Here is a 14,309-nt window from a genome sequence, read left to right as displayed (position 1 = left end):
GTACAGCGGCAAATCTGTTGGTGTATGTCTCTACCAGCTTTCAAATCTAGAGACGGATATTTTTGCCCTTCCTTTTTGTAAAATAGCTGAAGTTCAGTCAGACTGGGTGGAGCGCAAACGTAAACATCAAAAAGGCTCAAGATGAAATTCAGCCCCTCTTGGCTGCTTCCCTGGTTAAGACAGGGGACAATTCAGGTAAACATGTTTTTAATAAATTAATGTTTGCCTGGCCTGTACTGACCCACCGTTCAGTAACCAGGTTTCTGAAAATGGCATAAAGCGAAGATTTAACTGAAAACGCCACCCACACTGAAAAACTTCAGATTAGAAGATCGACCTCTGTCACAAAACAGAGTCTGTAACTGCTTCAAATGAAATGTTGCATCATTAGACCAAGCACAGATAAAATTCCTAATAATTAGAGCCCGGTGGATGCTCGCCAATCCTTCCACCTACTGTCACGTTTTATCTAAACAAAGTCACACAGATTCTCACTTTTTTTTTATCTGAATGAATCAATCTTTCTCTGCTTACCCTTCCAAGCCAATTAAAAGTTACTAAATATATCTTCAATCTCCCAAAAGGACAAGTTTTGAATGACTCAAATATCACTGCATCTCCTTTAAAATGTATGTGACAAGTAGTGCTGGATAAAGATTTTAAAGTGCTTGCATTAGGACCTACACATTCTTAAAAATGCCTGTCTGCATCTGCTTTTCAAATGCCTGTAATGCAGCCTTTGTAAGTCAGTCAATGTGCGTGACACAGCAATCTGCTGGGACCAGAAATAGTTAAAATTCACAGAATCTGACCTTGCAGATCATGCCGTTGTATTTTTGCATCTTAAAGTCAATAAGCATTTCAGAGCAGCATTTGTTCATTTAGGAAATTTCTGCAGAGAAAATATGCACACACACACGCACACAAGAAAAATCGGGGGGAAAAAAGACAGCAAAGTGAGCATTGTGTTCTTGAGGGAGAATACAAATGAGCCAAAGCTGAGTGTCATAAGTAAAAACAAACTGGCATAGCATAATGCTTCAAGTAGCAAGGCACTTTGTTTTGTTAGGGTTTATTCTTCAGATTGTGAAATACACCCAACATGACTTGGGTTTACACTTGTTTTTGGACTGTGACATATGTAAACAATGCTGTGACATTAGTAGCGAGGACTTGTTATGCAGGTCACTGTGTTGTTTAATTTTGCCATATAATTGGATGATTACACACTTGAGGTATTCTCAACACAGGGAGTTTATGAACTGCAATACATTAATTAGTTTCTGCAGGGAGCCACTCATGTCTTATGGGGGAAAAAAACATTGCTGTTTTCTCACTTTGTAGTGTTAGATAAGTAAACAACCACATTTTCTCTCAAATATAGCATATATTATGTTAAGAACTAAAAGAAATCTAATAGAAATCTTAATGCTATTCAAGACTGAGTTGAGCTTTTCATCGTAGATAACTGTAAGTTCATTTTTCAACAACATAGGTGGACGATTCTCCATCAGTCGTTCCTCTTTCTCCACCCTATGCCCCCACGTCAATCTACTTTTCCAATCAAATCCCCCTACTTAATTAGGCTCATGAATTACACAGATCAGCTGAATGCTGCAATCTCACAATTTAGCAAACAATTTTTGGCCCGAGAGATTTCGATTTTCCTTACCAATCCCCTGAACTCACACAGGGCTTAATTTCTCCTTTTTCGAAACTCTGACAGAAAGCTTTTTCTGCATGGATTTATTGGTCTTCACTGTGCTGATTAATTATTGTAATAATAAAGTCAACAACAGCCTCGATATGGTCCTTGTACTGCTGTAATGAAATGATGTAATGGGGAAGTGTGGAATAATTCTAACCTCTCAGTCGACTGAAGTGATACAAAATTCATCTGTTTTCAGTTGTCAGAGAGGTTGTATCCCTGCAGCAATAAATGTTAATGCTCATATGAGTCTCCGACTTAATTTCACACATCGGAACATAATCGCCGTGTTTTGTCCACGAAACCCTTCGACAATATGTCTCAGATGGATTTTCCATAAATATGTTGTTCTATTAAACCCATCTCTAAGGTTAATTTAAATGTAGTAACTGTTTACTTCCAGGCATAAGTTTACACGCACTTATCATAACTATGAATATTAATCATATATTCAAACAAATTAAAAAGAAATTCCAAATGTCTGCAGAATTATACATTTGACAGTTACTGAAGACACAAACACAGACTTATATTTGGTTAAATGTCCTTTTGGAAGTTGGTCCTCAACCTCTCAGTGTTTCTATTCAAAAACAAGCTTCTGACATCGTGTTGGCTGGCTTTCTTTGGCCACTCATCTTGAAAGAATTGGTCGAGTTAATAGTAATTGGCTGGTTTCATGCCACAGAAAGATTAGTCCACAATGTTTAAATTGAGTTGAAGTTGGGTGTTGGTGAGACAATTCAGTAAACTCAAAGTTAGCATTTGAAAACCCATTTTGATGTGAGTTTGGGCTCATAGTACTGTTAGTCATATTACTGATGGAGTTTAACATGAAGATGGACTGATGGACTATTGAAAGAAACAATACAACCTCAAGCATAACTGAAATTTCCCAGTCATCCATACGGACTGGCCATGTAACTAACATCAAGCATGGTGGTGGCAGCATCATTCTGTGGACTGTTTTGCTGTCAACTGGAGTAATAAATATGAATCTTTCCCTCTTTACTGGCTAACAGAGACATTTGATTTTGTGGTTGTTATATGTAGAGAAAATTTACTATATATTTAAAATTGGAATTAATTTTTTTTTCTTTAAGTCAACAATTAAAATATGTTTAAAATACATATTTAAAAGTCTAAAGTGACATGTTGATGTTGAGTATGTGGAACTGTAGCATACTAATTGCATTTTGAAAATGTCTTCCTACTTTTTCTCGAATCTGTAAACCTTACAACTGTTTGTGTGTTTGTCTCATGTCTGTGGTTACTGAAGACTATTTAAGCTGTTACACCAAATCTTTATAAGTTTTTTAATTACATTTCTATGCAAAATCCAGTAATATAGGTTTACAGATTACTTGAGGCATTGAAATGCGAGGCTGATCCGTAGCTTAACCAACAGCAGTAATAAGCCTCAGAAGGTCTGCTTCGACATTTAGAGGCAGTGTTTGAGGTGGAAGCTTTGTTACAACGCTGCTGAGATTAAACACCGAGCCATGAAGGGGCGAGACTCACAATGAGGTGGCACGGAATAACATTACTAATAATAAAAAGTTGATTAGGAACCTTATTAACCTGCGCTCACCCTGAAAATCGAGCACCCCACAAACACATGGTCACACAACACACACGGACAGCACACCGTAAACGTGCAATCACTCAAACACCATATGAGTTCACCGGCCCATAGCCGTTCCTCCCGGGAGGCGGGGCTGTAGGGGGGGCGGAGGGGTTGGCAGAAATGAGATCAGATTCAGAGAGAGATCACTGATTGAGGGCAGTGAATCGATGGATGGCTGGAGGCTCCGTGAAACCAGTGAGTGATGGTGCTGCATTTAATCGCTTTTTGTGTTTGTCTCAATTACATTACATAATAGCTTCTAACACCTGGTCTAACACCTTGAACAGGGAAATGCTGTGTGAGGCACAAAAAGAGGATCCTAGAGTACAGACAGCAGTGTTAATAGTTGGCTTAAATAGAAAACTGGCTGCCTGCTGGTGATAGTGACAGACTGTCAGTCTACGTGTAAGGACCCAGTCATGCTCAGCTGGCTGCATCAGGCAGATGCACAGGCTACATCAGATGTTGGAGTGCTTTTATAGATTGGTTTCACTTGTGTGTGTGTGTGTGTGTTTCAATGAATGCAATAGATGTTGGAGGACCTGCAGATCCCATCGCCCCCTCCATCATCATCCCTCCAAAGAACACCACGGTAACGGTGGGAAGAAATGATGCCATCATGGAGTGCGTTGCCAATGCAAGGTATGTATTCACAAAAAGATATGCAGTTTTAGGGAAAACGACACAAAAAAAATACATAGTGATGATCAAATCTCTGCTTTTATTCCTCCTCAACATCTGATATTGTGATTTAAATCAGTCCGGAAATCTTTTGTTTGAACACGATCGAAAAAGTGTTTTGCACATCTCTCGTTTTGTACCTCTCCTCCATTCTTCCCTTTGATTCAAGGCTTTGCTCTGCTCTCCCTATCTCACACAGTCCCGGCTCTGAATTCTGACTATTATCTCCAATTCAAAGATTTAATCAGAATGACAGATGTATCAAATTTCACCCTCAACGCTCTTTAACCTTGAAACAGCATAAAAGTTTGTATTAATGTCACGTTCTCTATCTCTTGCTCTCTTTTTTCCCCTTCCTTTTCATCATTTTTGTCTCTCTCTCTCTCTCTTTTAGACCTCTTGTTAAAATGAGCGTCACTTGGAGGAAAGACGGCGTGGTGGTCAATACAGGAATCAGGGATTTTGGTCGCAGGCTTGTGATCAGTTTGCCTGCGGTCAGTGATAGTGGCTACTATGAGTGCGAGGCATCTCTTCGCAGTAGCAGCGTCCCCTCGGTGACCGCTGGCGCCTACCTGCATGTTCTTGGTAATTAAAACACAGCTGACAGTTCAGTCCCACTCAGAGCACCTGGGTATTGCCTCAGCATGCTCGCTTTCGTGTTGAGAGAATTTAGAGTGAGATTTTTGGACTACCACGAGTAATTTAAGTGACGTTATGTACGACAGAGAAGGGTTGAATGAAAATTTGCTTTCGAGATCATTTTTTAAATGTTTTAACAGAGCTGTGCTTTCGTCCTTCTGAAACAGAATATCCTCTGTTCATAAAAGAGCCACCAAGTCACATCACCGCAGAAATGGAGAAAGTGGTAGATATACCCTGTCAGGCACGAGGTTAGTCATTTTCTTCTGCTGTTGAATGAGCGAAACACAAAATAGCATAAAAATCTAGCAACAAAAACAAACAAGTAGACATCATGTTGAGGAGGTGAATCTTCTTCTGCAGGAACGCCGCAGCCAGACATTGTGTGGTATAAAGATGCAGTGCCTATCAGCCCAGTAAAGATCCCCAGGTACAAGGTGCTGGTTGGAGGCAGCCTGCAGATCAACGGCCTCCTGCCGGACGACACTGGGATGTTTCAGTGCTTCGCCCGCAATCTCGCAGGAGAAATCCAGACAAACACCTACTTGGCCGTTACAAGTACGCCTCTTTGGAAATTCTCATTTTTCCTCAGTCTTTGCATTTCCGAACTCATAAATCTGATCCTCTTGTCTCATTTCTAATCCTCTTTTGTCGCACTCCCCATCTTCTCTCCGACACCCATCTATCTATATATCGCCATGGCAGTGACAGACTTCTAACATGGGAAGCTTGTGCATTTATTGCCCTATTTTTGAATTAGACTCTGAGCAAGAGAAGCAGTGAGATGAGAGCGGCTTGTCAGAGTCTTAGAGCTGTCGCTGGGAATGAGACCTGACGGCTGCCCCCTTTGTCAAGTCTATTAAGCTCTCAGCTGCTGCCTGCTTTATTAGGGACAAAGCTGTTTATGTCTCTCATTATCATCTCTGTCTCACCTGATTTTCTTTAAATATATGCGTGCTTCTTTGTGTGTGTGGCTGATCCCACCCAGGTATTGCTCCCAACATCACGGCTGGCCCCTCTGACAGCGCGGTGATTGATGGCATGTCAGTCATTCTGCATTGTGAGACCTCAGGAGCCCCGCGCCCAGCCATCACTTGGCAGAAAGGTGCGTGGGCCAACAGTGTGAGCTTCCTTGTGGGGCATTTATTATGCAGCTTTTTTTTTGTCTTTACTTGCCAAAGTTACACAAGAGCTACAGAAAAGATCCACAATATAAATGCTCCCCAGCTAATCTTTATCTTTTTACTTCTGTTGCACTATTTACACTCCTATTATGTTACTCTGACATTTCTCCAATGCCCTAATCGCTATTTCCGTGTGCCCCACCATGTTCTCCCCTCTTTTGCTCCCTGTCCTCCTTCCGAAACCATCAATCACTCCTGCCCCTTTCCTGCAGGTGAACGCGTCTTGGCTAGCGGCTCAGTCCAGCTGCCTAGATTCACCCTGCTTGAGTCAGGCAGCCTGCTCATAAGCCCCTCCCACCTGTCTGATGCCGGGACCTACACCTGCATGGCCAGTAACTCGCGGGGCATTGATGAGGCCTCAGCTGACTTAGTGGTGTGGGGTAAGCTTAAATGAAGCAGATATAATCTGCTCGAATAGCCACGATTAGCATTAGAAATTTCTTCATCAATACAATGGGGAAGTAAGTATTAAAAAGATAATAAATTTTCTCATAATATATGTTTCTAATGACAATAGAAAATTCACATCAGATCTCAGTGAAACTAAAGTAATCCACACATAAAAAAATCGAATCAAATAACTCAATAAATTAAAGCTGATACTTCCCTGTAATATCAGTCTTTTTTTCTATTTGAGACCAAATAATTTTTCTGTTTGTTTTACCATGCTGTTGAAAATCATTATTTAATCAAGATAAAATGTACCCTTTCAAAATCAAGCTTCTGAGTGCTCAAATCCTGACAGTTTCCTGCATGCCTGCTGCATCGCTCGGTATTTGCGCTGAAAATTACACAGTGTAGGAAAGATAGTGCTCCGTATAATGAGCCCAATCCTTTCTAGTCAACATCAGAAGGAAGAAGAAAAATACCAATCTCATTGACAAGCAGTCAAAAAGAAGGAAGTTGTTCAGGAATGTTTAAGTAGTTTGAATGCCACTGTACCAGCAAAAACTATTTCAGGTTAAAACAGTGGGGTAATGTCTCATTTTATAGGCAGAAATATGAACAGAAACCAGTCAGATTGAAAATCTCTAACAAGAATATCAACAGAATCGTATGATAAAAATAAAAATCATTATTGCTGTTTGCTTCAGCTGCTTCACCATGCTCAACATTGTCCATCACCTTACCGGTCATCACATAAGGTGTGACCACATTCCAATACAATTTTAGCAACTTATCAGCTAAAACATCAGCTGAAATCTGTCAGTTTTTAGAAAGCAATCCTGTTCCTATAGCTGGTTTAGTTCTAATTGATGAAAAGGAGACAAGTAGAAGCATGCAAAAGTAAAAGTATTTTACTTTTTTATATTGTTGCAAATAAAATAAAGATTTTTCTTAAGTTCTTTTGAGTATCATTGGTACTATAACATAAAGATGAAAAGAGCATAATTTTACCTTAAAGTTGTCTTAACCAGGTTCTCATTGCAATATTTCTGATAGAGATGTCAAAAAAAATAAAAATTAGCAGAAGAGATGCACAGGTTTTAAAGGTCACTCATTGAAAGATCTTGATTTTCAAAAGGAAATTATGAGTAATACACTCAACCGCTAATTTCCAAGATATTCTAGTTATAATCACTAAGGTAACATAATCTTTTCACTGTAAATGAATGCAAACTATCAGTCCTTGAGCAGCCGTTGCAAAACACCCATTGAAATTACTGCAATGATTTATTCTGCTTCCGAGATACACTGAGTAAAAGATAAAATCCAGTCCACTAAGCTCTGTTAAATCCACTGTTCAAACATGTGGTCTCTGAGCACCAGCCTCTGGGTCTTTTCACAGCACGTACCCGCATCACTAAACCACCACAAGACCAGAGTGTCATCAAGGGAACCAAGGCTGTCATGACCTGCGGTGTGACCCACGACCCCAGCGTCACCATAAGGTAACTTTCACTTATCCTCGCTGCAAATTGATGGCTGATCTTCCATGAAGTATTTTCAATCTGGAAGACAAACTCAACCGAGAGTGGATTTAATTAGTTTATGAAATCTGGGCGATATCTTGTGGTAATCCAGCCTTGGAAAGACTCCAGCGAGGAGATTCGGAAACTGAAGATCGGATTGAGGAATTAGTTCATGGCCTCGCCTCGCTTCTCAGTCAGTCGTGAGCGCGATAGAGAACACGCAGCTGTCTCTGAGGGAGCAAAATGTCGTCTTGGGAGCCCAGTGATTAGAGTGCCTGTCACCTGTGGGCCTGCGACATTGATCAGATTGCAGGGTAAACAGATGAATATGTAAACAGCGTAATAACCTCAGACAGCGCCTTTAATTAAATGCAACACAGAGGAGATTAGCCGGAGAGCCCGAATAGCTGCAATTAATCACACTGGCTTGTGGCACTTGCATGCCTCAATGCATGCATAAGAGGGATCATATGTGCGGGTGGATGTCTGACATGACATGGAGTGGAATGGCTGGATGATATGTTGTGCACTGTATGTGTGGCGGAGACGGAGAGAGAGAGATGTTTTTCAGATTCAGAACACTTTGTTACCCACTTCACAAGGCTTTTCATCAGTGTCAGCAGCTTCTGTGTTTGCCGTATGATCTGACACAAGGAAAACAGATTTACTGTCACAACACTCAGGAGTAAAGAGTGGAAAGGCATAAGCCGGTGTATGTGTCCCGGTGAATGTGTGTTTGACACGCTTTTCAATCCTGCAGGTATGTGTGGGAGAAGAGCGGCTCGGTGATTGACGTGAACTCGTCGCCCCGCCTGCGCCTGGATCCTGACGGGACCCTCCACATCTCCCAGACGTGGTCGGGCGACATCGGAACATATACCTGCAGGGTGACCTCGGTGGGGGGCAACGATTCCCGTAGTGCCCACCTCCGAGTCAGGTCTGCACCTTATCTAACTGATCTTGATCTTGATGTCTGGGCTTTTTTTCTTTTTTTTCCTTGCCTACTTTAGTCTGGGGAGGTAATGATTGATGGCTGTTTTCTTCGCTGTTGCAATTTATTGTTGCTCCCCTCTGTAATCGATGAAATATCTCTAAAATCTACAGTGGAAGACTCTCAGCTTAGCTGTTTAGTGCTATTATTTGGCACTTATCCTGTCTGAATTAATAATAATAACAAAAATAAGTTTATTTGTGCACTGTTTTTTTGTTGTTTTTTTTAGATCTGAGAGACACTTTACAGGAATCACACAAAATCACTCAAAACACTTAAGCACATGATAATCATTGATCACTTGTTTCTCCTAAACACACATGTGCCTACAGGCAACTGCCTCATGCTCCAGAGAACCCAGTGGCGATCCTGAGTAGCACAGAAAAGAGGGCCATTAACCTCACGTGGGCCCAGGCCTTCGATGGCAACAGCCCACTGATCCGCTATACCATGGAGGTCTCCGAAAACAGTAAGCGTTCACTTTAAATTCTTCTTATTTGTAATTTCAAAAGTCAAGTTTCTTCTTCTTTCCTGTGTGATGTACTAATTTGCAGCCCCTTTATTATATTATGTCTCTATTGTTTCCCTTAAATTGTCAGCTGCTTCCTTTCATGCCTTTTGCAATCAGTGTAACTGAATTGCCTCACCCATCGGTTCCATGGGAACTAAATTGTGTTGATGTCCAATGCTCCTATCTCCTTTATTTTTTTCTTCTTCCTCCAGATAAAATCAAAGAAGTTATGATGTTTTCACCCGTAGAGGGTAAATTGTTCGACCATTTCTCATTTAAGCTTTGGCTAAATTGAGAAAATGACAACTCATTAAAAAGAAAATGGATCTGAGGATGCAGATGGGATCTGGGTTTTAGATAATTGAATTGCAATCTGATCTTTAGAGGGAGTGCATGCAAAATAAATGACTTGTTTGTATAGGTGACTGCAATATTATTACAGAAAATGAAGCAATAATATAACACAGAATTCAAATTTGAGTTTGCCTGCACACAGGAGATGCTCCTGAAAACTCCTCAACCTGGAAAAAAAAAGAAAAAGATTTCATATTTAGTGTGTGTTGCTCACAACTCGCTTTGTCTCGTGTTTTCTATCTCAGATGCCCCTTGGACAGTACTGTTGGCTAACATTGAGCCTGAGTCGACAGGGGTGGTTGTCGGTGGCCTCATCCCAGCACGTTCCTACCAGTTCCGCCTGTGTGCTGTCAACGACGTCGGCAGAGGACAGTTCAGCAAAGAGACGGATCGGTAGGTGCTCAAAAATTCCTAAAACACCACTCGGAGTCTGTATAACTTAATTTGAACAGTGGTCCGTAGAAAAGTATTGCACTTGGAGGGCTTTTATTGCCCTGGAACAACTCGTTCTCCCCCTAGATCTTATCTTGGCAGTTCAATAGAAAATCCTGTAAGACCACTTTTTTCTTTTTTTCTTTTTTCCCCCCCCAACTCTTTGCTCTTACGCAATTGAGGGAGAGATGAACCAGCTTTCGGTCGGGCCATATTTTTTCAACATATAAGTGTGAATGAGCTTAAAATGTGCTTTGAGAAGATTTGATGGGTGCCCTGACCCAGCTTCCTCTCTTCCCTTCATATTAACTGTCGTTGCAGTGCTTCACGAGTGAAATAAACCGAGGCTTTGAAGAGGCGCGGACCCAGAATCTCAGGTGGATTCTGTCGATGAGCAAGACCAAACAATCTCATAAAGGGCAAACTCAAACAGGATGTGATGTTATTCGCTTGTACACACAACTGTTTGACATGGCCCTTGTCAACATTCACTTCTTTTACACCTGCAAGTGAAAGCAACCGCATACCATCACGGTGCTTTGTAACCAGCGCTCATTTACAGAATCCCCCGGTGAATTCGCCAAAACAAGGGGAAAAAAGGGGAGCAGGGTTACTGCATCAGAGAGAGCAACACTTTTCCAAGGCACTTCTTTGATCCTAAACACTCTGCTTTATCTCCTCCAGAGGGGCTGCTCCAGCACGTTGGGAAGAAATCAAGATGTCATCTTAAATTGACTTAAAAGAAAAATCTTCATGGAGCTCTCCTTCTTGTTCTGTGCTATCATTCTCTCCATCGTGCTGCTCCACTTTCGCCAAGGCCTCTTTGATCTTTTCTCTGCCACAGCGAGTGGTCCCTCTGCGGACAGCAGTATGGGGAATATGTTTTAGGCTAAAACACGACCCTACTTCCACAACTTTTCTTCATGGAGGGTTTTCACAAAAAAAAAAAAAAAGAAATACAAAAGCAAGGCTTTATCATGACTTGATGCGCTATGATGAAATGGGATAGAAATATGCAGAAACGTGTGATAATTAATGCATGGCTTCTCTCCTTGTCTCTTCTTGTACCTCGCTTTCCTCTTTTGCTTTCTTTTTTTCGCTGTAGGCTGACTCTACCCGAGGAGCCTCCCAGCGCACCACCTCAAACTGTCATTGCAAGTGGCCGCACCAATCAGTCTATAATGATCCAGTGGCAGCCACCCCCAGAGAGCCATCAGAATGGGCCACTACAAGGCTACATCATCAGGTAAGAAAAGCTGCCATTTCTTTTTCTTTTCCAAGGATAGTTGCCCTGTTGGGTCAGTTCTGTTTCTACGAGTTAATAAATGTAATGCCAGTTTTTGTGTTACGATTTAGCTCAATGAGGTGCTTCCCATTAAAAGCGTACTAAGTTCTTCCACATGTCTCCTCTTTATATCTATATATATATATAGAGAGATATATATATATCTTTATATATATATATATATATATATATACTACATCTCGTTGCTTGTACTACATCTCATTGCTTGTACTTGTGACAGTGCAATGACAATAGAGTTGAATTCTATTCTATTCTAATTCTATATATATGTTCTTTTTTATCTCACTAATCTTGTTGCATGACTGTATTGTCCTTGCCTCCCCCATCCATCAATTACTCTCTCTGCTGCCAGGTATTGTCTGTCAGGGCTTCCAGTCGATTGTCAGATGAAAAACATCACCAACCCTGACCAGAGCAGCCTGCTCCTGGAGGACCTCATCATCTGGACAAACTATGAGATTGAAGTGGCAGCCTACAACGGAGCAGGCACAGGCATCTATAGCCATAAAGTCACAGAGTGGACCCTGCAAGGAGGTATGAGCAACAAAAACAGGACTTGTAGGTTGTGCTGGCTCAAATAAAAGATTGTTTATGTGGATCAAAAATTCCCTACTTCGAGGGAGTGCAGTTCATTTAGTTTTACATATTCCATTTACTTTATGTTTAACGTTTTTTCGGGGGCATGATATTCAGCCTGCAGCATGAAATTTGTGTTTATAACTTAATGCAATAATCTGGTTCTAATGATCAAATTAAGAGTTTTCTTGGGAGTTTTCACCCCAATAGCATTAAGAAAGACACACCAGCGCCCACATCGTTAACGCAGCACTATTTCTGTTGCTTATTTTAGAAGTTTGCAGTCAGCACAGAAAAGCAGAGTTGTAAAGACATTGCCTGCTTGCCCTGTAGCATTTTGTTTTAGCTAAAAATCTTTATAGATGCTGCAATACTGTATAACACAAAGTTCCTTACCTTATTACTCACAGAGTGTTGTTTTTCTTCTTTGTTTTGAAGTTTCTGATTTTATTTTTCATGTTCATAATTTGGTAAAGTTCATGACAAGAAATAGGAAACATATTTTTAATACAGTTAATCACCTTGGTTTTCAGCTAATACCAATTTTTGGGGATTAGCTGGTTGGTGCTGCCTTATAATAACAAGAAAAGAACATTATTTCTGTCAGTTTTATTTTTGTTTTTTTTATATATCTAGATTAATCTAAAATAATCTAATCTGTTTTTATAAGATGATTTAACTATGGGGGGGAACTTATTAAATCCTGAATTATCTATGGTTTATGACATTTTTGATTCAGTTTTACTTGCCACGCCCAGGCCTGATCACTGCCAGAAACAGGAGATCAATTAAACATAACCTGTCTGACATCAGGAAGTAGGCTAATACTCATTACAAAAACCAGAAGGTCATGCACTGAACTAGAAAACGTTCAAGAAAAAATGAGCGATAATTCAGCAACATCTATCAGTCTGCAAGGGATTCACAAAACCATTCCCAAAGCTTTTGCACTCTAGCAAACCACAATGAGGGCCACTATCCACAAATTGAAAAAAAAGATGGAAAAGTGGTCAATCTTCCCAGGAGTTGCTGCCTACCGCAATTACCATCAGTGATTTTTCCAGCTAGTAGCAAAGGAACCAATGCAACCAAAAGATCAGAAAAACCTGTCTCACATTTGGCAGGACACATCATGATGATCCTCAAGACTTTCTGTGAGATGGTTTTCTTTTCTGATTTAATATCACAATGATGATTAAACAGTGGAACTATGAATTAGACTTTCGCTGAACAAATTATGTAGGAAAATGCCTAGCCATGATCTTGAGCTCAATATTGTAGCAGGACAGTAATTTCAAGCACACCAGGATTCTACATGTAAATGTCTCTGAGTGGTCTAGTAAAAGTTTGGCTTTAGATTAGCTTGACATGAAGTGGTGTGAGTAAAAATAAATTGCTCCAGTGTGGTTGAATTATAGCAATTCTACATTGAACATGGTGGCAGAATTCCTCCACAGTGATGCAAAAGACTAATTTGCAGTTATTTCAAATTATTCAAATGGCGTTTTTTGCAACCTATAGTCACTTTTTTCCCCTAAAATGAATTAAATTAACATTTGAAAACTGCATATTTTATTAACTCTGGATGTTATAGTCTGATTTTAGCCTTTTTTGGTGAGCTGAAACAAGGTTAACAAAAGTATAATATGGATGTAGAATAAATCTGTAAGGGATAAAAACCTCTTGTCTGCACTGTACAATTGTTTGCTATGTTATCTACTGTTTGAGGACACAACACTTGACATTCATCTTTTGTGCTTAGGAGAGTTTTTTATATCTGAATGATTCATGGATCTGAGTTAACTGGCTGAACAAACAAAAGAAACACATTCATCTAAAAATGGTTGAGCACCTTGTCTACACTTAGTTAAACAAGCAGGTAAGGTTCAAAGAAAACATTGAACGACCGCCAACCTGAGAAGAACTATTGATTAAGACCATCTCCTTGATCATTCGGAGATTTAGCTCCCTGGAGACCAAATTATCAATTCCAACAACAATTTTCAATGTATTTTATTGGGATTTTACTTTTTTTCCTTTCTCATCTTGAGGCAAACTTCAAACACTACTATTCACGACTTTCTCTCAATCATGGTTTCCTTGCTACTTCAATGATGGTTAAAGGCCTGATGTAAGGAGTGCACAACAAATGCTTGTTATGTTGACTAATTTTTCCACCTGTGTTGGGAATCTCTGCAGCTCCTCCAAAGGTACCATCTTGGCTGCTTCTGTTATTATTGCTTGCCTGGATTGTCAGTGTAGGAAGGCTATGTCTTTGCAGATTTGCAACTGTGTCATAATTTTTATATTTATGAAAAATGGATTGAACAGTGCTGCAGGGCATGTCTGATTATATTTTATAAGCCATTCCTCCTTTAAACTTTACCCAC

At 40.2% G+C, this 14,309-nt stretch overlaps 1 protein-coding gene across 3 annotated transcripts in view; it reads left to right on the top strand.

The window, feature by feature from the left end:
- LOC116735982 (protein sidekick-2-like) overlaps positions 1-14,309 on the top strand; it is a 103,322-nt gene that overhangs the window by 66,356 nt on the left and 22,657 nt on the right. For all 3 annotated transcript variants that reach the window (XM_032588184.1, XM_032588185.1, XM_032588183.1), the window contains exons 6-17: positions 3,863-3,974; positions 4,408-4,598; positions 4,820-4,903; positions 5,016-5,210; positions 5,641-5,757; positions 6,049-6,216; positions 7,626-7,728; positions 8,510-8,686; positions 9,073-9,209; positions 9,851-9,998; positions 11,143-11,283; positions 11,696-11,877. In XM_032588184.1, the coding sequence (XP_032444075.1) occupies positions 3,863-3,974; positions 4,408-4,598; positions 4,820-4,903; positions 5,016-5,210; positions 5,641-5,757; positions 6,049-6,216; positions 7,626-7,728; positions 8,510-8,686; positions 9,073-9,209; positions 9,851-9,998; positions 11,143-11,283; positions 11,696-11,877 (1,755 nt within the window). The remainder of the gene's footprint in view (positions 1-3,862; positions 3,975-4,407; positions 4,599-4,819; positions 4,904-5,015; positions 5,211-5,640; positions 5,758-6,048; positions 6,217-7,625; positions 7,729-8,509; positions 8,687-9,072; positions 9,210-9,850; positions 9,999-11,142; positions 11,284-11,695; positions 11,878-14,309) is intronic.

This window comes from Xiphophorus hellerii, chromosome 16 (genome assembly GCF_003331165.1).
Source record: "Xiphophorus hellerii strain 12219 chromosome 16, Xiphophorus_hellerii-4.1, whole genome shotgun sequence".
NCBI lineage: Eukaryota > Metazoa > Chordata > Actinopteri > Cyprinodontiformes > Poeciliidae > Xiphophorus > Xiphophorus hellerii.
Note: the sequence above shows the minus strand (reverse complement) of the source record. Positions and strands in the feature narration are given on the sequence as shown.